The sequence below is a fragment of the Jatropha curcas genome, chromosome 4 (assembly GCF_041381405.1).
Source record: "Jatropha curcas cultivar XTBG-Jc1 chromosome 4, XTBG_Jcur_1.0, whole genome shotgun sequence".
Lineage (NCBI taxonomy): Eukaryota > Viridiplantae > Streptophyta > Magnoliopsida > Malpighiales > Euphorbiaceae > Jatropha > Jatropha curcas.
In genome coordinates, this window is record NC_143154.1 from 16,347,120 (window position 1) to 16,369,291 (window position 22,172).

General features: G+C 34.3%; 1 protein-coding gene, 1 long non-coding RNA gene and 1 pseudogene across 2 annotated transcripts; 1 reads left to right on the top strand and 2 right to left on the bottom strand.

Moving 5' to 3' along the window:
- The first annotated feature begins 6,495 nt into the window (after positions 1–6,495).
- Positions 6,496–22,172, top strand: part of LOC149496890 (uncharacterized) — a 34,214-nt pseudogene continuing 18,537 nt past the window's right edge.
- On the bottom strand, positions 18,167–19,099 carry LOC149496891 (uncharacterized). The gene has a single exon (XM_089720379.1). The coding sequence runs from the start codon at positions 19,097–19,099 to the stop codon at positions 18,167–18,169; it is 933 nt and encodes a 310-aa protein (XP_089576505.1).
- On the bottom strand, positions 19,668–21,763 carry LOC105635763 (uncharacterized). The gene is made up of 3 exons (XR_016320616.1): positions 21,641–21,763; positions 20,578–20,649; positions 19,668–19,844 (listed from the first exon to the last, which is right to left on the bottom strand). It is a non-coding gene; the product is annotated as an uncharacterized LOC105635763 (long non-coding RNA).

Sequence of the window (22,172 nt, forward strand, 5' to 3'; positions counted from 1 at the left end):
CAGTAAAAGAATCGCAAGGAGCGTAAGGGAGAAGGAGCGTCCGTCAACACAGACTGAGTGAGTAAAAACGGAGTGCTGGGGCTGTATTTATAAGGAAAAATCGGGCTGGAGGGCGGCCACCGCCGCCCTTGCCGGCGCCGCCGGTGGCCGGCGGCACTCGCGGCAGCAGCAGCCGCCGCCGGGGCCAGCGGACTTGCTATTCTTTTCGTTCTGGAGGCTTTTCCGGGAGTTTCCGACCTCCAAAAAATATTCCGGGACCAGTTTTGCGATCCTCGCAATTTTCCAGACGTTTCAAGTACCATATTGGCATACTTTCGATGAACTTTCCGAACGGCCTCCAATCCGGCCGGACTGTTTGCAGTCCGGGAAAATAGGCTTTTGAGCCTCAAAATTTGGGTATTCACAGTTTCTCTTTTCATACAATTGCACCTAATATTTTTGATTACTTTAGTTTAATTCTAATTAAACCTTAATAATATTTCTTAGGTGTTCAATAATCAATCCATTAAATGATAAATCAATGTGCTAGCTTAAGGAGCTTCACGTGCTAGATTCTGATCGTCAAAATTTAAGCTCATTTAACATTTTTCCAATTTGATCTCATGGCATAACTTAACTTTGATTTGTATTATAACTTCCAATTAATAGTTCTACATATTAAAATTAAGATAATCTCAATTATTATCGCTATTCAGATAATGTTAATTAACAAGATAACTAGAATTTTTAGAACAACCAAATTGAGGATATTGCAACCTCAATTAGTATCCCAATTAAGTACTTAATGATGTGATGTTAAATCATCTAAGATGTTTAATTGAGGCCTAAATAAGATTAATTGTTAATGAAGGATTATGGACTTGATTAGTATAAAAGAAAAATTATGATTACAAGTGTGGGTAAAAGCATGAATAAGTGGAACTTTGAGGAGTTAAGGGAGAAATGGGTGGTCATGTGACTTGCACAATGAGTAATTGATATATATAAACCATAAGGAAGAGATATTGATCAAGAACAAAGCAAATAGAGAGGAGAGAAAGAAGGGGCCAAAACTTAAAGAGAGGAGAAAGAGAAGAAGGAGAAAAGTTGAGTTCTCTTGCAATTAACACTTGAAATCAAAGGGTTTTTTCTAAAAATAATCAAAGGTGAGTTAATCTTTATTTAATCTAAGTTATTTGCATGATTTAAAGAAGATATGCTTAGAGTTTAAAATAGGAGATTTTAAAGGAAAGATTGATTTTGATGAACATGATTTTAAGTGTTAATTAGTTGGTATTAATTATATAAACTATGAATTGAACTTTAATTTGCTTGAATTAAGAAAAATCAGGGAAGATTCTGCCACTTGAGGATGATTATAAAGATGATGTTCTCAATATGAATTGTTGAGTTTAATTAGTTACTTAAGCATTTTAATGATGTTATTAATTGTTAGTTTGAAAACAATGGTGTTTAAATTGAAGTTATTATGGGTCCCGTATATGTATGGCACAACCCAAGAGGGGGAGTGAATTGGGTTTTCTAAAAATTAAATTTACCTATCAAAAACAAAATTAGAATTCTGTTGCAGCGAAAATAAAATGCATTTGTGAGAGTAAGTTATTAAGATTAGAACTTCCTCACAAAGCTCTATGCAGAAAATAGAAACACTTTGTAAAGAGCAGCTATTGATTAGAACTACTTCACAATATCTTAATTAATTTCAGAATGACTTTATGAAGGAAAGTTATTATGTTTCTGAACTACCTCATAAAGTTTAGACAAATATTAAAGAGTATGTGAGAGACAGTTATTGAATTTCTGAACTGCTTCACAAAGCCTTAAGTAAACTAAGAAAATTGATTAAAAAATTGTGAAATATATTGAATCTAGAAGAACATATTAGAATTTGGTATTTTCACAATGTAGAAATCCTGAGTGCTAATGTTCGATAAAGATAAAGCTTATTCGAGTTTAGAACAATAAAACTATTAACAACTTAGCATTTCTAAAAGATTAACAAAAGTGTAAGTAAAATTGTATCAAGCAGAACTTCAGAGAGTAAAAAGATTAACACAGCGATTTATAGTGTTCCAACACTAACTCGCCTACATTCACTCCCCAAGATTCATCTTGAGATCCTCCACTATGTTATCTATTTTTAAGGGTAAGAGACAAACCAACAGTACAAGGCATAGATCAACACCTAGATCTACCCTTTGTCCCACTAGATTTTTTAAAGGTTCTAGGCAACCTCAACCCTTTCTGTTTTTGTAGAGAACAGAAACTCAAATCAAGACATTAAAATCCCACACACGGAGAAGGTCTATTGATAACCTATTTCACAGTAGCTTTTCACTTAAACTATTATACAAAAGTTTTTCAAATAAAAACCTGTCTACAACAGATTGCAGAATCTATATAGATAGTGAGAAATGCAAATGTAAGTACAGGAAAAATAGAAATCAAGATTAGAAAACCATTTTAAAGAACAAAACTGTTTTTCAAAATTAGTTGTTATAAAATTTTTCTTTTCTCTTAAAAATAATTCCTGAAGCAATAAGATGAAAAGAAATAAGGGGGTTAAGAGCAAGTTTTGAGAGATTAAAATATTTGATCAATGGACTTATACTCTTAAAACAAAAATCCACGTCTTTTACAAGGGAAAGACGCCTTTTATAGAGAGGGATGAAAATCCCGTTTTAGAAAGTAAAATCTTTAGTTTTTAAATAAGAATTTTGACTTCCCAAGACTAGAAGATACGAAAATCTTGTTGCCAAAAATGTTTTGAGTCAAAATCTTTTCTTTCAAGGTAACAAGATTTTGGACTTTCCTTAAAAATAGTTTCCAAAAATAAAAATTTAAAAATCTTTTTCAAAATATTTTATTACCAAAAATGATTAAGATAAAATCTCTTTCATTTAGGTAAGCGAATAAAAGCAAGATCTTTAAAAAGATAGTTTCTGAAAATGAAAAGTATAAAAATCTTTTTCAAAAATTTGTTACCAAAAATGATTAAGACAAAATCTCTTTCATTTAGGTAAGTGAATTTAAGAACGAGATTTTTGACTTTTAAGGAAACTTTTCGAAAATTATTTTTGAGAAAGAGAGAAAAAATATTGTTGTGCTTATAAATGAATATTCTCTTTATCCTACAACAAATCGTAAAATGCTAACCACTAAAATCTTCAATGGTGTTCATGATCTCCAATTAATCTTGGATTTGTAGGAATTTGACTTGTTTATTATTTTCCTTAAACATAAATAAATTTGCATAAAATAATATTAGTATAAATAATTAAATTTATTTGTTTTGCTTAATCATCAAAATCTCAAGATAAAATTGACCCTTGAGCCAACAGTTACCATATTTATATGGTTATGAAAGTTTGAGGAATTTAAGAAATATTCATTAAATGGTGTTATGTTTGATGAATTTTAATGATGTTAATTGATGAATAGTTGATTGAGTTGAGATTACAAGATTATAAGATTATTGTTGGAGAATACATGGAATTCTCTGGAAATTTAAAATACAAGGAGGAATAAAAATTTTATGCATTGAAGTCATGCGCATCAAGTGTTTGATTAAATGCCTAAATGAGTATTGAGGTGCTTGCTTACTCATATATGTAAAAGGGTCCTAGAAGGAAGTGGAGGAGACTCTTCTAAGCTTTGATACCATTACATTATATACTCTGAGTAAAATCATCTAATATTTAATTATATATGATGAATGAATGCTTTCAACATTTGTTATGGCACCTGCTATATTTGATATCTTGGAATGATAAGAACATGATTCTTATCCTAGAAAAAGGCAAGCTAAGCAAAGGGCATGTACTATCTTGAGGCCAATTAGCCTAATATGTGACCAATGTTTATTTGAGATATCTGTTACGACAATACATTGTATTTGATATACTGCTTTGAAATAAGTATGATGTGATACTTAAAGGTGACAAATTAAGTAAAAGGTATGTATAATTTGAGGCCTGTGAGCCTAATCCATGAGTGTAATTATGTTAATTATGCATCTAAGATAAGTGAAAGATGTGACTGTCATTGCCAACTTGTAAATCTGATCTGTATCTGGAGCTGCATGCTCATAAATCTGAAATCTGGAGATGCATGCTCAAAAATATAATCTTAAAGCTGGCCAGCTAAATTTGATATTTGAAATCTGTTATCTAATACCCGGGGGCGAGTTTGGTTTGATAAGTCATAATATAAATAATCTGACAATCATCTACATCATATTTCTGAAATATGTCTCTATAACATCGTATCTGTGATTCATTGTATAACTGTGATCTAAATTTCTGTCAATGGGAATGATGTGATATCTATACACTATTGTAGTGAATGATTTGATGAATAATTATTAATATCTGATAATGATTGATGCTGGGCATTGATGCCCGAGGAGTTTAAAATGTTTAGATTATTTAGAGTGCACTATGTGCTCTATTTGAGATGCTTGTGATATACTATGTTATAAAACAATCATTTATGATGGTTTTTACTCACTAAGAAGCATCTCATATAAAATGCTAATGTTTTTCAAATTTTGGCTAGGAGGCAGTAGTGGTCGAATTTCCTTCTGTTTAGACAGACATAAACGGAACCAAGATCGGGATAAGTTGTGTTTGCATAAATCAACTTCTCATATTTGTGTACTTAATATGTTGGAGTTTGTACTCCTTATAGTCCACCATGTAATAAGATATTCATGCGCTAGATTTTGTTATGTGTATAAACATATATGACTGTATGTGAAAAGTAAGAAATTTTCCGACACTGATTTCTATTGCCCAATACATGGTGTGACTTATACCTCTACTAAAAGATCTGTGTGATATGTTATATATCATCTTAGCACTATTTATCCTTGGATACATGGTGTTAGGATGTTAAATTAATATTTTTATAGTTGTTGATTTTTTTATTATTTTTAATTTATTCATTGTACCATTTACATGATATAATGAGGGTATTTTTGTCTCTTTACAAAAGATTAACAAAAAAAATGTTACTTTTCGACGGAAGGACTAAAGAATCAGATGGTAAGGATTGTGGAATAATTTGTACAAACAGTGAGGACGAACTAATATATTTTATAAAACCTTAGGGACTCAAAAATAATTTTCTCAATTATCAATTTGGAATCGTTAATGAAATTGTAAAAAAAAAAAAAAATACAATGTTGTTTAAGAGCATACCCATGGTTCTTCCATCCACCTGTCTGGATGCCATTTTTTCAATGCCTGAATTCTAATATTAGAAAAACATTGCATTTAAAAACTTGCCATCCTAAAAACAAATTAAAATAGAAAATAATACAACAAGATTGATTTAAATTACCAGAGCGAGCTTTCACTAAGCATCACCATATAATCCAAGCACCGAATAGTAATTGAGTTGAATTTGTGAATTAACCATTGAAGTTAGAAAGCATGTTGGAATAATTGGATTTTTGAATTGAGTTATCAACGTTTCGACTATCTAGATGCGGATCCAAAAGTACTAGAGCTGAATCTCATTGTGGTAGTTATAGTAGTGGTAATGAACCCCAGATTGAGTCCTTGAAAATTGATATGCGTTTTCTTGGATGCTATATTTTTTTCAATAACTAAACAATCAAAAAGAGTAAGATGAAAAGGGTATTTTGGTGAAAATTTTTTTCTTCTTTGTCCTTATTTTGTTAGGTTTTCCTAAGGGTGTTAAAGTGGATTCATGTGTTGGGTTCAACAAGGAGATTCGCCTAACACGCGGCACGATTAGAGTCAACATGATCACAACTCATTTAATAATCGTGTCAAATTTCGCAACACGAACACAATATGAAAATTGGGCAGGTGACACGAACACGACACTTGTAACCCGCCTAATAGCATAAACAGGTTAAGTAAGTTGTGTTGACCATATACAACCCACTTAGCCTATTTATGATATTTTTAAGTTTTAGCCTATTTACTCAAATCAATATTTAAAAATAAATTTTTAGATATAAAATTTATAGATTCTCTAAGATTCATAACAAAAATAACAAAAACTTAATACAATAATAAATTTTAAATAGGATTTTAGTTAGATATTTATATTTTACACTAAAACTATCTCTTTACCTTTAAATAAACGGGTCACTCACCTAATCCGTGTGTCAACCCGTGACACGACACATTTATATTCATATCATAAATGGGTGACCCGTTTATGACACTAATTTATTTAACATAAACCCTAACCCGTTTATTTTGCGTGTTAGATGAATCATGTTCGCTTGTCATAGTCCATTTTAACACCTCAAGGTTTTTCTTCAGATTATATTATAAAATCATAAAAATTGGATGAAAAGGTAATATAGTACAATGAACTCGAAATACAAGTTATAATATTCTAACTTTTAAAAAATAAGGATAAAGTAGGTTTTTTTGACAAAATACAGGGACTATTATTATAATTTTCTTTTTAATTTTTGAAATTATAGGACCAATTAAAATATGTGATTAAATATCAGGAGTCAAAGAGGAATTTACTAAAATTTTAAGGGTGAAAATAGCGAAATAGAATTTCTGTAGGATGTTGGGCGGATACAAAAATTTCGTTCGAGGTTTTGTCAGTGGGTGAGTCTTGTTGATGGAAGCTTTAGGCGGTGGCAATGGCGGGTTTTTTTGGGGGTGGAACAGGGAAATAAGAAAACGTAAGCCATATAGTTTGTAAAAGTAATGCGTCGAAATCCTCTGATGGAGTGGCAGGAGGCCGTCACCAGTTCCCTTTAAAGCAAGCTGTGACGGCGGGTTCTCTCGCACTTGCTGGAGACACAATCGCCCAAGTTAGAGACCGCTGGCTAAACAATAAAGCCTCAATGCAAAACTCTGTTCTCCCTTCTAATGATTATAGCGACGACAAGGATAGTGTTGGTTTTTCTTTTTGATTATAATGAATTTATTTAGTAGTAGAGGGACAAATAGAATGCTATATGATTTTCTTACGCTTGTATCTCTGTTTTTATTAGCTGAACTTATTACTTTTTTTATTGAAAGAGAAAGGACGAGTCATATTCGATTTCTGTAGGTTTTATAAATCAATTTGGTTTTCTTTTTATTCTGTTATGTTATCAAATGCTTTATTCTTTCCTGCTGATGAACGTTTGGTGTGGATATGTTTTTTTATCTTGGATTTCTTAATTCAAAATCTGTAATATTTATGGCGGTGTGAAATGAAATTTCTTTTTTATTCTTTTATGTTATCAAAAAAATGTTCTATTTATTCATTTGATGTTTTTGTGTTTGTCTTGTAATGTAGGGGCCAACAGGTCAAGCCTCCACACCTTTCCCTTTAAACAAATCTAATCTACCAAAAAACTGAAAACTGTTGCGGTCATTTCTCATAATTTCTTATTGGCCATGAGACATTTTCAATTTATTGCCAGTGAAAATAACACAGTATGTATTAGTTAAAGATAAAATAGTGGCGAATAAAGTTATAAGCTGAAATTGCAATTGCCAATCAATTTTTAAATAGATGATGGTAACCAAACAAAATATGCCTTCCCCTTCCATATGAGGCCTCCAATTCTAGTACTGCAAGTGGGGACATAGTCCCCATTACTCTTTATGTAAAAGTGGAGGCTACATTTAGTTTCATATTATTCATGCAACTGCTGTTCATCACATATTATTGATTTTTGCTCATCGTTAGAATTGATGCATAGGAAGTCCTGTAAATTCTCCTTTTCCTATGTTTTTGCATTACCTAAGTAGTGCTTTCAGCTGTTTAATTTTTGATTTTAACCCACTTCTGTTGCTTAGGATCTTATGGGGGCCATCCTTTTGGACCATGATTGGCTTCGTGCCTTGCGGATGACTTCTTATGGGTTTCTTTTTTATGGCCCTGGTTCTTATGCATGGTATCAATATCTTGATTCTTGTTTGCCTAAGCAGTCAGCAAAGAATCTGATGCTGAAGGTACTATCTATTCTTGATTTTTGACATTTAATTTTGATAGCTTCAGTAACTTGACTTATTAAAAGAGTAGATTTGTTGAGAACTGCAAATTGGCTTTTACTTTTTAGTTAATTAGTTTTTTGGAGGGAAATTTCTATTTTGTTTTTCTGTCACAAAGCCTGTTGTGACAAGAAGTCTATTAGTGGGGTTAGGTGAAAATAAAGTTTGCTTGTAATATTAAAAAAGCTAAGTATGGGTTAGCAAGTTAAAAGGCAAGTTAAGGCTTAGGCATCGGGCTGACAGAAAGCCATTCTTTTGCACTTAGATTATGTAATATCTCTTGTATACAAGTGTTAAAGAAATCAATGAAGTTTGTATTATTGAAGTTTGTAGAAATTAAAGGAAAGAATATGTTTTATTTCTTTCAACTGTGTTATATTTTTCAACATCTACTCCACAATATATATTCAAAAAATTGTTCCAATACAGAAAGCAATCTAAATAGGAATAAACCTAAACTAGGAAACACAATCTTTACACTAATTAGGAATAAATCTAAATTAGGAAACACAATCTTTACACTAATTAGGAATAAACCTAAACTAGGAAACACAATATTTACTTTAATCATAAAGATTTCAATACTCCTCTTCAAGTTGGTGCATAGATGTTACTCATGCCCAACTTGCAAACTAAAGGATGAAACAACTTCTATGCAAACCCTTTGTGAAAACATCAGTTAGTTGTTCTTTTGAAGCTATATAGGAGACACTTATAAAACCTTCAACTATCTTCTCTTTTATAAAGTAACGATCAATCTCTATGTGCTTAGTTCGATCATGCTGGACTGGATTATTCATAATACTGATGGCTGCTTTACTATCACAAATTAAGGATATATTTGTTGTTTCAACCAACTTTAAATCTTCTATTAATCTGCGCAACCATAGAAGTTCACAGATTCCTTGTGCCATAGCTTTATATTCAGCTTCTGCACTAGATCTTGCAACAATAGCCTGCTTCTTGCTTCTCCATGTGACCAGGTTTCCTCCAACAAAAACACAGTAACCTGAGGTTGATCTCCAGTCATCAAGGGAACCAGCCCAATCCGCATCTGTATAGCCTGTTATTGTTAAATGGCCATGTTTAGAAAATAAAAGTCCTCTATTTGGAGCTGATTTAAAATATCTTAGAATTCGATGCACTGCTTCTAAGTGAGACTCCCGAGGGTCATGCATGTACTGACTCACTGAACTTACAGCATAGGCAATATCTGGTCTAGTATGGACAAGGTAAATCAACCTCCCGACCAATCTCTGATATCTGTCAACATCAACTGAACTTCCCACTCAGCTTGAAGCTTATGATTGGCTTTAATAGGTGATTCTGCAGGTTTACACATCCCAACACACCAGTTTCTTTAAGGAGATCAAAGATGTACTTTCTCTGAGAAATAAATATCCCTTTTCCTAACCTAGCAACTTCTGTTCCAGGGAAATATCTCAACTTTCCCAAATTCTTAATCTCAAACTCCCTAACTAAAAAATTTCTCAAGTGAGTCATTTCTTCTTCATTATTTCCAGTCATCACTATATCATCAACATAAACAATAAGCAATGTGAGCTTACCTTCATGATGTTTAATGAACAAAGTATGATAAGCATCGCTCTGAATATACCCAAAAGAAACCATAGCTTTACTAAACCTTTCGAACCATGCTCTTGGTGATTGTTTCAGCCCATATAATGACTTCTTCAGCTTGCAAAATTTTCCTCGGGTTTTGTCATCATCAAATCCAGGAGGAATCTCCATATACACCTCTTTTTTCAAATCACCATGTAGAAAAGCATTTTTAACATCAAATTGATGTAACTCCCCGTCAAGATTAACTGCACAAGACAACAAAATTCTTATTGTGTTCATCTTGGCTACAGGGGCAAATGTTTCCTGATAATCAACTACATAGGTCTGATTGAATCCTTTGGCTACCAATCTAGCCTTGTACCTCTCAATTGAACCATCTGCCCTATGTTTAACTTTGAACACCCTTTTACATCCAACTGGCTTCTTTCCTTGTGGAGGAGTTACATTATCCCATGTCTCGTTTTTTGCCAAAGCTCTCATCTCCTTAACCATTGTAGCCTTCCATTTTGAGTCCTGTAATGCCTCTTGCCAATCCTGCGGTATAGAAATAGAAGAAACAGACAAAACGAAGGCTCTATAGGAAGGGGACAGAGTATTATAGGAGATAAAATGGGAGATGGGATATTTAGTCCATGTTCTAACTCCTTTTCTAAGAGCAATAGGAATATCGAGGTCATTGTCAGAAAGACTGGAATCAAGATTAAGATCAGAATCAACAGGAATTAAAGAAGACTCACCAAGTTCTTATTCTTCGGTATCTTCAGGTACTGAAATTCGAGAGGACGGTTGATCAGAGGTCTCATGCTCCATGGTTGTATCTGTATTAGTCCGCCGTGTGTAGGTTTTTAAATCAGGTCTATCCAATCTTCCTAGAGATTTGGGTGGTTGCTCTTTCTTACTATCTATGTCTGCAGGAATCTCCCCCTGGAAAGAAATGTCATCCATCACCTCTTCCATCTGATATTTCTCCCCCTGAAGAGGTGATTGGGAAGGAAAATAAGATTCAAACTCCTGAAAGGTAACATCCATACTCACAAAGTATTTCCTAGAAGAAGGATGATAACACTTGTATCCTTTTTGAGTAGTAGAGTAACCAACAAACACACACTTCAAGGCTATAGGATCTAATTTGCTTAGACCATTATGATGAACAAAGCAAACACAACCAAAGACTTTAGGAGGTACAATATAAGAGTTTTTTCCTTGAAAAACCTCTAACGGAGTTTTAAAATTTAAAGTATGAAGAGGCATACGATTGATAAGGTAAGCAACAGTCAAAATAGCATCCCCCAATATGGTTTGGGAAGATTCATAGTGAACATAAGGGACCTAGCTACTTCCAGTAAATGTCTATTTTTCCTTTCCGCTACTCCATTTTGAGCACTAGTAGTAACACAACTAGTCTGATGTGTAATACCATTAGAATCTAAATAGGTACGAAAAATTGCATTCATGTATTTAGTACCATTATCAGTTCTTAGGATTTTAACATGTGCATCAAACTGAGTACAAATCATTTTATGGAAGTTCTGAAAACACGAAAAAACTTCATTTTTTGTTTTCATCAAATAAACCCAAGTCAATCTAGTGCAACAATCAGTCACAAACCATCTATAACCAGAAAGAGAGACAGTTTTAGTAGGACCCTAAACGTCAGAATGAATAGTAGCAAAAGGAATCAAATTCTTATTATTAATTGGAGAATAAGAATGCCTGGTGTGTTTGGCAAGTTCACAAGCATCACATACTAATGAATTAAAATCACATTTAGCAAACAAAGTGGGAAATAAATGTCCTAAAACAGAAAAAGAGGGATGTCCTAATCTCCTATGCCATTGAATAACTTCATGGGAAGGATTTCTAGAAATTCCTAACAAAGCTTGACTGGTACCCGAATTTGAAAAACGACAAACATCATCCAACAGATACAGTCCATCGCGCAAGCTACCAATGACAATCGTTCTCCCCGTGTTTAGTTCCTGAAATATAAAATGAGTAGGGTAAAAAGTTACTTTGCAATTAAGTGCTTTTGTGATTAAGCGCTTTTGTGATTAAGCTAACAAATAACAGATTAATAGCAAATCTAGGAACATGAAGAACAGGGGAGAGTTTAATATTGGAAGTACAGTCAATAGAACCTATGCCAGCAATTGGTACTAAGGAGCCATCCGCAATGCGAATTTTGTCTGTGCCTTAATACTTAGAATATGTGAGGAAATGTTTTTTAGAGCCGGTTGTATGTTTATTTGCTCCTGAATTTATAACCTAAGAGGGTTTTGCAATTTTTGCAAAAAAGGTAAGGAAAGCATTACCTGAAACAGTCTGGGTTGAGGACGAATCAAGTTGTGACAACAATCGTTTCAGGGACTGAATCTCCTTATTAGAAAAGCTTCCAGCAGTAGATGGTTCCTCAGATAAAGCTCCACTATCAGATATGTGTGCCTGTGGTCTAGAAGAACTGACTCGCTTTCCTCCACGTCCCTTAGTTGGCGTCCATGTAATTTCCAGCAGAACTCCTTAGTGTGCCTGTTCTTACCGCAATAATCACAAAAAAACTGATCTCTATCTGAAGAACTGCTCTTTTCTCTTGCAGAATTAGCAATCAACCCTGCTTTGTCAATGGTAGATCTGTGAACCATAGCGTTCCTCCTAGTCTCCTCTTGCTGTACAAATGAGTATGCTTGTCGTAAGGATGGAAAAGGATCTTGTCCAAGAACTTGGACTCAAATCTGATCATAATCGTTATTTAGGCCAGCCAGAAAATCATACACACGTTCTACTTCAATCAACTTCTGAACTTGAGTCACATCATCAGTACATCTTGCTTGAAAGTCTTAATAATAATCCAGTTCCTGCCATAACCCACTAAGTTCAGCAAAATACTGAGCGATAGTCAGATCTTCCTGCTTGGTTTCATGAACTTTCTGTCGCAATTCATACCTCTAAGCATAGTTTCCAGTTTGTGAATACGTTTGTGAAGCAGCATCCCATATCTTCTTAGCTGTATTAAGAAGCAAATATCCTTGGGAAATAGTTGGCTGCATTGTCACACCTTACCCTACTGTAAGACATGGCATGTCGCCCGTAATATAATTAATAAGCACTTAATTCTTATAAATGCTTACTAAGTATACTACAAGGGACTTAAACCTTTTTATTTCCTTCATTTTTTTTATATCTTGTAGCAATAATTTAGTTATTAAATGTATAACTTATTTTGGTTCGTTCACCTGTTAGAAAGAAATGTCTATAATTTACTAACTAGTAATCTCAATATAATCACCCTCTCCTCAACTCCCTTTCTCTCAGCAGCTGTAGCATGATATTAATACTCACATTAAGATCATACTTCACAATGTACACACATGCACTTCTATAAGAATGTAAATTAAGCATTAGAATGTAGTCTCATGCTTTTTCTTTCATTTTCACTATACTTGTCCAAGTGTTATATGATCTGAGTTTAAGCATGAAACACTTCATATCCAACACTTAACCACATCCTAGACACAGAATACTAACAATGAAAACAATAGAAGTGAATAGCATGCTAAATTCGTTCAAGGTTTATGACATGCAGAATTTCAGCATTTGAGTAGCTGGTATTGCGTTGACTATATCTTGAATTCCCCATATTCAATTGCCCTGAAATTTTGATAGCATGTTCCCAACATCTTAGGGTACTGTTCTGGAAAATTTCATAATTTTTAAAGCTCATTTTTATTTTTAAATGACATAATTATAGAATCTGAAGTTCAATTTTTCTCATGCTGAGCAGCCTGTATTGATTTACTTATAACTCCATTTCCTTTTATCCAATGGCCTTTAAATTTTAACACAACCTACCCAACATCTCAGTCTATCACCATATCAAATTTCATAAATTTTGGAGTTCATTTGCTTAGTCAAATAGGTCAATTACAGAAGCTGAATTTCAGGCAGCCCAACTGTAACATGTCCAACAATAATTTATATATGTTTAAGCATTCTCACCTCACTTCCAGCACAAATTCATGCAATCCAACTCTTCTATTACTTACATAACATCATAATATAAGAATATCAGAATCCCTAGTTCATGGCATATCAAGAACAAACTCAAAATCATCCATCTTGGTGACTTATGCAACTTAGACTTTGAATTCATGCATAACTACTTTCAATCATCTTAAATCACCTTAAAATCACTTCTCATAACTTCATCTTCACCAAATCAGATTACACAAACAAGCACCTCACTTCAAAGTTCATGGAATTCAAAAAGTAATCCATAGAAATGAAGGAGGAAGTGAAAATAACTAACCTTTTCTTAAGAAATACTTGAAAATTCTTTGATTTTCACCTTCTTTTTGCTTGGTTTTGACTCAAAATCCTCCTCCTCTCTTCTTGAACGGTTTGGCCTGCAACAATGAGTGAAGTGTCGTGGTTCTTTCCTCTTCTTCAATAAAATTATATAATAAACTTTATTAAAAATTCCTTCCATGTCCTTTAAATGCAAATTGCACTATAATCCTCCCTTTTGTTTTCCCTTCATCCTTTGGCACTCTAATATTTTTAATCATTTTACTTTAGTCCTATTAGGTATAAACCAAGTGTATTTAATATTCTAAACTCCACTTGGTAAAAATCGTACGAAAATTACCGTTTTTCAGGCTTTTCGGGTAAAATCGTGCTTTACCGAGAAGTCATTCATCTTTTAACTCATTTTTGATTTCCTTTAAGCTTTCACATTGATTTGCAAAGATCAATTAATGTTTCATTTAATTAATATTAATATCCTCAATATATAGTGTTTCCCATTATTCTAAGTTTTCTTTTTTTTTTTTTTTTTTTTTTTGTTCGGATAACCGAATTCATCGAAAAACCTAGAATAGAAAGAACTACAAAATTGAGGATATTACAACTCTTCCCTCCTTAAAGAAATTTCGTCTCGAAATTTTTACCTGTTATAGATCGCTGAATAATTGTGGATGTTGTCTTCTCATATCTTCTTCACGTTCCCAAGTAGCCTCTTCTCTGGAGTGGCTTCGCCATAACACCTTAACTAGGGGAATCTGTTTATTCCGAAGTTGCTTAATTTCCTTAGCTAGGATAGCCACTGGTTCTTCATCATATGTGACGTCTCGATTAACTTCAATTGATTCTAAAGGCAATATATGTGAAGGGTCCGATCTATATCGCCGAAGCATAGAAACATGGAAAACATTATGAATCTTATCGAGGTCTGGTGGTAAGGCTAACCTATATGCCAATGGACCAATCCTCTCAAGTATTTCATAAGGTCCTATGAAACGAGGACTTAATTTTCCCTTTCTACCAAATCTCATAACACGCTTCCAAGGGGAAACCTTAAGGAATACTTTATCACCCACATTATACTCTATATCTCTTCTCTTTAGATCCACATATGACTTTTGTCGATCTGTTGTTGCCTTCAATTTTTCTTTAATTACTTTGATCTTTTCTTCTGTTTGTTGAATAATTTCAGGACCTAGTAATTGCCTTTCACCAACTTCATCCCAACATAGAGGTGTCCTACATTTTCTACCATATAAAGCTTCATATGGAGGCATTCCGATACTGGTCTGGTAACTGTTATTATAAGCAAATTCTATCAAAGGCAAATAGTTATCCCAACTACCTTCAAACTCAAGAACACAAGCTCGAAGCATATCCTCCAATATTTGAATAATCCTCTCAGATTGACCATCTGTCTGAGGATGGAATGCAGTACTAAAATTCAATCTAGTGCCCAGGGCTTTCTGTAAGCTAGCCCAAAATCTAGATGTGAATCTTGGATCTCTATCAGAAACAATGGATACTGGCACTCCATGTAGTCTAACTATTTCACCAATATACATTTCTGCCAACTTCTCTAAACTATAGTCTGATCTTACAGGTAGGAAATGAGCACTCTTCGTCAATCTATCCACAATAACCCAAACTGCATCATGTTTCTTCTGGGTAAGTGGAAGTCCCATTAGAAAATCCATAGTCACTCTTTCCCATTTCCATTCTGGAATCTGAAGTGGATGATGTAATCCTGCTGGTACTTGATGTTCTGCCTTGACTTGTTGACACGTTAGGCATTTAGCTACAAATTCTGCAATATCTTTCTTCATACCAGTCCACCAATAGTTCCTCTTCAAATCCCTATACATCTTGGTCCCGCCTGGATGCATAGCAAATAGAGAATCATGTGCTTCCTTCAAAATGAGATGTCTCAAATCTAAATCTGAAGGAACATATAACCGGTCCCAAAATAGTAATAACCCATCTCTACTGACAGAAAAATCTGGTCTTTTACCCTCTTGTGTCTCTGAAAGAATCTTTTGATATTCATCATCAGTCACTATTATTGTTCGAATCTGATCAATCAATAAAGGCTTCACCTGAAGATTAGCTAACACCCAATTGTGAGAAATCTTCTCAATCTTAGCATTGATAGACCGTAGATCATGGACTAGAGATAACGCTGTAGTCCTCAGGCTAGCAATAGTCTTACGACTCAGTGCATCTGCTACCACATTAGCTTTCCCTAGCTGATAATCGATAATACAGTCATAATCTTTTATCAACTCAAGCCATCTTCTCTGTCGCAAATTCAACTCCCTTTGAGTACCCAGATACTTCAAACTTTTATGATCTGTGAAGATATAGCATTTCTCACCATAAAGATAATGTCTCCATATCTTCAATGCAAATACAATGGCTGCAAGTTCCAAATCATGTGTAGGATAATTCCTCTCATGTGGTTTAAGTTGGCGTGATGCGTAAGCAATAACATATCTATCCTGCATCAACACACAACCTAAGCCATTATAAGAAGCATCACTATAAATAATAAACTCTTTACCTGGATTAGGTAAAGTCAAAACTGGCGCTTCAGTCAAGCACTTCTTTAGCTTATCAAAGCTCTCTTGACATTTATCTGTCCATTCAAATCTAACGTTCTTCCGTAATAGTTTAGTTAAGGGCAGAGCAATGATAGAAAATCCCTTAACAAACTTGTGATAATAGCCAGCCAAACCCAAGAAACTACGAATCTCGGAAACATTCTTAGGTGGCTTCCAACCGGAAATAGCCTCAATCTTACCAGGATCCACTGCAATACCCTCTGCAGATACAATATGACCAAGAAAAGCAACTTGTGCTAACCAGAATTCACATTTAGAAAACTTAGCATAAAGTTGTTTTTCTCGAAGAGTTTGAAAAATAATTCTTAGGTGCTTATCATGCTCTTCTCTATCTTTGGAATATACCAGAATCTCATCAATAAAAACCACAACAAATTGGTCAAGGTAAGGTTTGAAGATCGTGTTCATCAAAGCCATGAATGCTGCTGGAGCATTAGTTAATCCGAATGGCATAACTAGAAACTCATAATGGCCATAGTGAGTCCTGAATGCCGTCTTAGGAATACTCTGCTCTTTAACTCTGAGTTGATAATACCCCGATCTCAAATCTATCTTAGAGAATACAGAAGCACCTTGAAGCTGATCAAAGAGATCATCAATCCTTGGCAAAGGATACTTATTCTTGACTGTGACCTTATTCAACTGACGGTAATCAATGCACAACCGTAAACCGCCGTCTTTCTTCTTTACAAATAGCACTGGAGCTCCCCATGGTGACACACTAGGACGAATAAACCCCTTATCAAGCAATTCCTGTAATTGTGCTTTCAATTCTTTTAATTCAGCAGGAGCCATCCTGTAAGGAGTAATGGAGATCGGTTGAGTCCCTGTCATAACCTCAATCTCAAATTCAACTTCCCTTTCTGGCGGCAATCCTGGTAACTCTTCTGGAAAAACATCTGGAAAGTCACACACAGTAGGAAGGTCTTTAAGACTAGGAGTACCTACCCTTGTGTCCACAATGTGAGCTAGGTATGCCTCACACCCATGACGGATCAATTTCTGAGCTAAAGCTGCAGTTATCACAGATGAAGGAAGTATCTGTCTCTCACCCTGTATCACCACATCTATATATTCTGGCAGTTTAAATAGTATCTTCTTAAGGTCACAATCAACCACTGCTTGATATTTTTTTAACCAATCCATGCCCAAAATAACATCAAAATCTCCGAAAGGCATCTCAACTAAATCAGAAGGGAATACATGATCTTGGATTATGAGTGGGCAATCAGGATATAATTTGTTAACAATAACTTCCTGTCCTAATGGACTCGAGACAAGCACTTCATACCCTAATCTCAAACAAGGAACAGATGCATAGCAAGAAATCTCAGCACTAATATAAGAGTGAGATGATCCAGGATCAAACAATACATAAACATCATGATTAAATAAAGGAAATATACCAGTCACTACATCAGCTGAATCTGCATCATGCCTCTGCCTCATAGCATAAACTCTAGCTGGTACACCAATAGGCTCTAATTGATTCACTGTCCCCTGACTACCCGACATGCTACCTCTACCGCTGCCCCTACCTCTGCCTGAAGACTGAGAAGATCCATAACTAGCAGCTGGTCTTTGAATCGATCCCCCTGTAGCTGTATATGCTGTAGTCGTTCTCGGTTTAGGGCAATCCCTCACAAAGTGTCCAACCTCACCACAGTTAAAACATGCTCATGTGGTCAACTTACACACTCCGCCATGATATTTACCACAATGAACACAACTATGAGTAACTGGAGGAGCTCGTGGAGGTGGCAATGGTGGTCTGAACTGTCTCTGGCTCTGTGGCCTCACACTGCTAGATTTAGGAGGAAATGGACTGAAGAATCTCCTCTTTTTACTACTAGAGCTACTAGCCACTGGGAAAGTCCTCCTGACACTCTTCTCCTCTGTAGCCTTTTCTAGATCAACTTTCTCCTGATTCAAAGCTTGTGATACCAATGCAGAAAAATTCTCATGTTCAAAACCGATCACATGACTCTTAATACTGGGCTTCAATCCCTGTTCAAATCTCTTGCACCTGTCCCTACCTGTAACTAACATCCTCCCAGCATAATAACTCAACCGAGTAAACTCCCTCTCATACTCAGCTACAGTCCTATGATCCTGTCTGAGCTGCAGAAACTCCTCTATTCTGGCATCCACATAGCTAGATGGAACATACTTTTTCTTAAACTCCCTCAGGAAGTCTGTCCAAGTCAGAACTGGTGGCTGCACTCTGCTCCTAGGAACTGTCTTCCACCACTCATATGCATCTTCCTGAAGTAAAGAGACTGCATAATCGTACCTCTGAGCATCATCACACTGGAGCTTTAAGAAAACCCTATCAATCCTCTCTAGCCACTGCTCAGCTACCATCGGGTCAGTGGTGCCTGAAAACTCTGTGGCCCCATACTTAACCAACTTATCATACTGTCTAACTGGCTGCTGCTGTAAGTTACCCGCCATTTGTCTCAATAACGCAGCCATCTGCTGGGCTATAGGGTTAGCAGCTGGCGCAACAGGGACATCAGCATGCTTGGGAGCATTACCACGCTCTTCCTGTCTCGCTTCAGACTGCTCCTCAAGAGGATTAAAATTATCTCCCCGACTAACACCCTCCATACTATCGATCAAAAACAACACGCTCTCTGTATATTATCACAGAAAACCATGCATCGTATTAGAATATTGTATGATGTAGATATCCAACAATTAACACGCATGTCATATTTGAGCAGATTACATTTCACACATTTATATTCAGTAAAAATATAATCCAATATGCAATTAAAACTGCTCTGATACCAAAATAAACATGTCACACCTTACCCTACTGTAAGACATGGCATGTCGCCCGTAATATAATTAATAAGCACTTAATTCTTATAAATGCTTACTAAGTATACTACAAGGGACTTAAACCTTTTTATTTCCTTCATTTTTTTTTTATATCTTGTAGCAATAATTTAGTTATTAAATGTATAACTTATTTTGGTTCGTTCACCTGTTAGAAAGAAATGTCTATAATTTACTAACTAGTAATCTCAATATAATTTCTTAAACATATTATTAAAAACATAAAATGGTTCCATAACCCATAAGTCCATGGATGATTTAATTACATATTGGAGTTCTGTTCAAATCTTAGATACATAATAGAAATTAATTACTTTAATAGACTATAAATTTTCAAATTCATACAATCATAATTTACATGAATCTGCTCAAATATACATAGATGATCTGTTAATGTTTAATACATCATACATATTCCAAAAGAAGTCAAATATACAATAGCTACATCAGTAGCATACTATCTACATCAAATAAAAATGATCCTCTCTTGGTTCTTTTTCCTTTTCTTTACCTGCGATAGTACAAAAGCAACTATCGCTAAGCATATGGCTTAGTGGTGTACTAATAAAAATAATAAGGAATGACAATTCATAAATCCACCATGGTAAAGAAAATAAGAAACAAAATAAATCAATACCATTTAAATCATCAATTCATAATATGGTCTTTACAGCTTTTATAGAGTCAATTCTGAGGGCCATCAGTGTCTAATGTGCACATCTAGACCTGCTATCTACAACCTCAATCTGTGATATGATTTCAACAGAAGAGGGAGCAATCTACAACCTCAACATGGAGGGAGAATTTCATATCAATTATATATCATCTAGTGATGATATCCATGTTCAATCGATCGTAATATCAACTTCAACAAATGAAATGATATTCGGGGTAATAACCATATCTATATCAGCTGTAAGACTTTCAAACCATTCCATTTTTGTACTAATATTAAAATCACAATGGACAACATTTCATTTCACAACCACTGCTAAAAATATTCAATCACGGCCACCCCTCATACTACAGATATCAATTGGCCAACGTCCTCCTCTTTCACAGTATAAGAATCATAAAATTCATTTACAAATATCATTCGGTCGTATGCTTTCAAAATAATCTTTTTCCTCTTTAAAAACTTATGAATATAATTATAATTCATAAAGCAAATCCATTGAAAATATTTTGCAAAATCAATTTCATTTTGTTTAAATAAAAGTAGGAAAGGAATAATATACACTAACCGGAACTAGATGGCTCCCCTAGCCCTTTTCCTCTAGTAATCACCCTCTCCTCAACTCCCTTTCTCTCAGCAGCTGTAGCATGATATTAATACTCACATTAAGATCATACTACACAATGTACACACATGCACTTCTATAAGAATGTAAATTAAGCATTAGAATGTAGTCTCATGCTTTTTCTTTCATTTTCACTATACTTGTCCAAGTGTTATATGATCTGAGTTTAAGCATGAAACACTTCATATCTAACACTTAACCACATCCTAGACACAGAATACTAACAATGAAAACAATAGAAGTGAATAGCATGCTAAATTCGTTCAAGGTTTATGACATGCAGAATTTCAGCATTTGAGTAGCTGGTATTGCGTTGACTATATCTTGAATTCCCCATATTCAATTGCCCTGAAATTTTGATAGCATGTTCCCAACATCTTAGGGTACTGTTCTGGAAAATTTCATAATTTTTAAAGCTCATTTTTATTTTTAAATGACATAATTATAGAATCTGAAGTTCAATTTTTCTCATGCTGAGCAGCCTGTATTAATTTACTTATAACTCCATTTCCTTTTATCCAATGGCCTTTAAATTTTAACACAACCTACCCAACATCTCAGTCTATCACCATATCAAATTTCATAAATTTTGGAGTTCATTTGCTTAGTCAAATAGGTCAATTACAGAAGCTGAATTTCAGGCAGCCCAACTGTAACATGTCCAACAATAATTTATATATGTTTAAGCATTCTCACCTCACTTCCAGCACAAATTCATGCAATCCAACTCTTCTATTACTTACATAACATCATAATATAAGAATATCAGAATCCCTAGTTCATGGCATATCAAGAACAAACTCAAAATCATCCATCTTGGTGACTTATGCAACTTAGACTTTGAATTCATGCATAACTACTTTCAATCATCTTAAATCACCTTAAAATCACTTCTCATAACTTCATCTTCACCAAATCAGATTACACAAACAAGCACCTCACTTCAAAGTTCATGGAATTCAAAAAGTAATCCATAGAAATGAAGGAGGAAGTGAAAATAACTAACCTTTTCTTAAGAAATACTTGAAAATTCTTTGATTTTCACCTTCTTTTTGCTTGGTTTTGACTCAAAATCCTCCTCCTCTCTTCTTGAACGGTTTGGCCTGCAACAATGAGTGAAGTGTCGTGGTTCTTTCCTCTTCTTCAATAAAATTATATAATAAACTTTATTAAAAATTACTTCCATGTCCTTTAAATGCAAATTGCACTATAATCCTCCCTTTTGTTTTCCCTTCATCCTTTGGCACTCTAATCTTTTTAATCATTTTACTTTAGTCCTATTAGGTATAAACCAAGTGTATTTAATATTCTAAACTCCACTTGGTAAAAATCGTACGGAAATTACCGTTTTTCAGGCTTTTCGGGTAAAATCGTGCTTTACCGAGAAGTCATTCATCTTTTAACTCATTTTTGATTTCCTTTAAGCTTTCACATTGATTTGCAAAGATCAATTAATGTTTCATTTAATTAATATTAATATCCTCAATATATAGTGTTTCCCATTATTCTAAGTTTTCTTTTTTTTTTTTTTTTTTTTT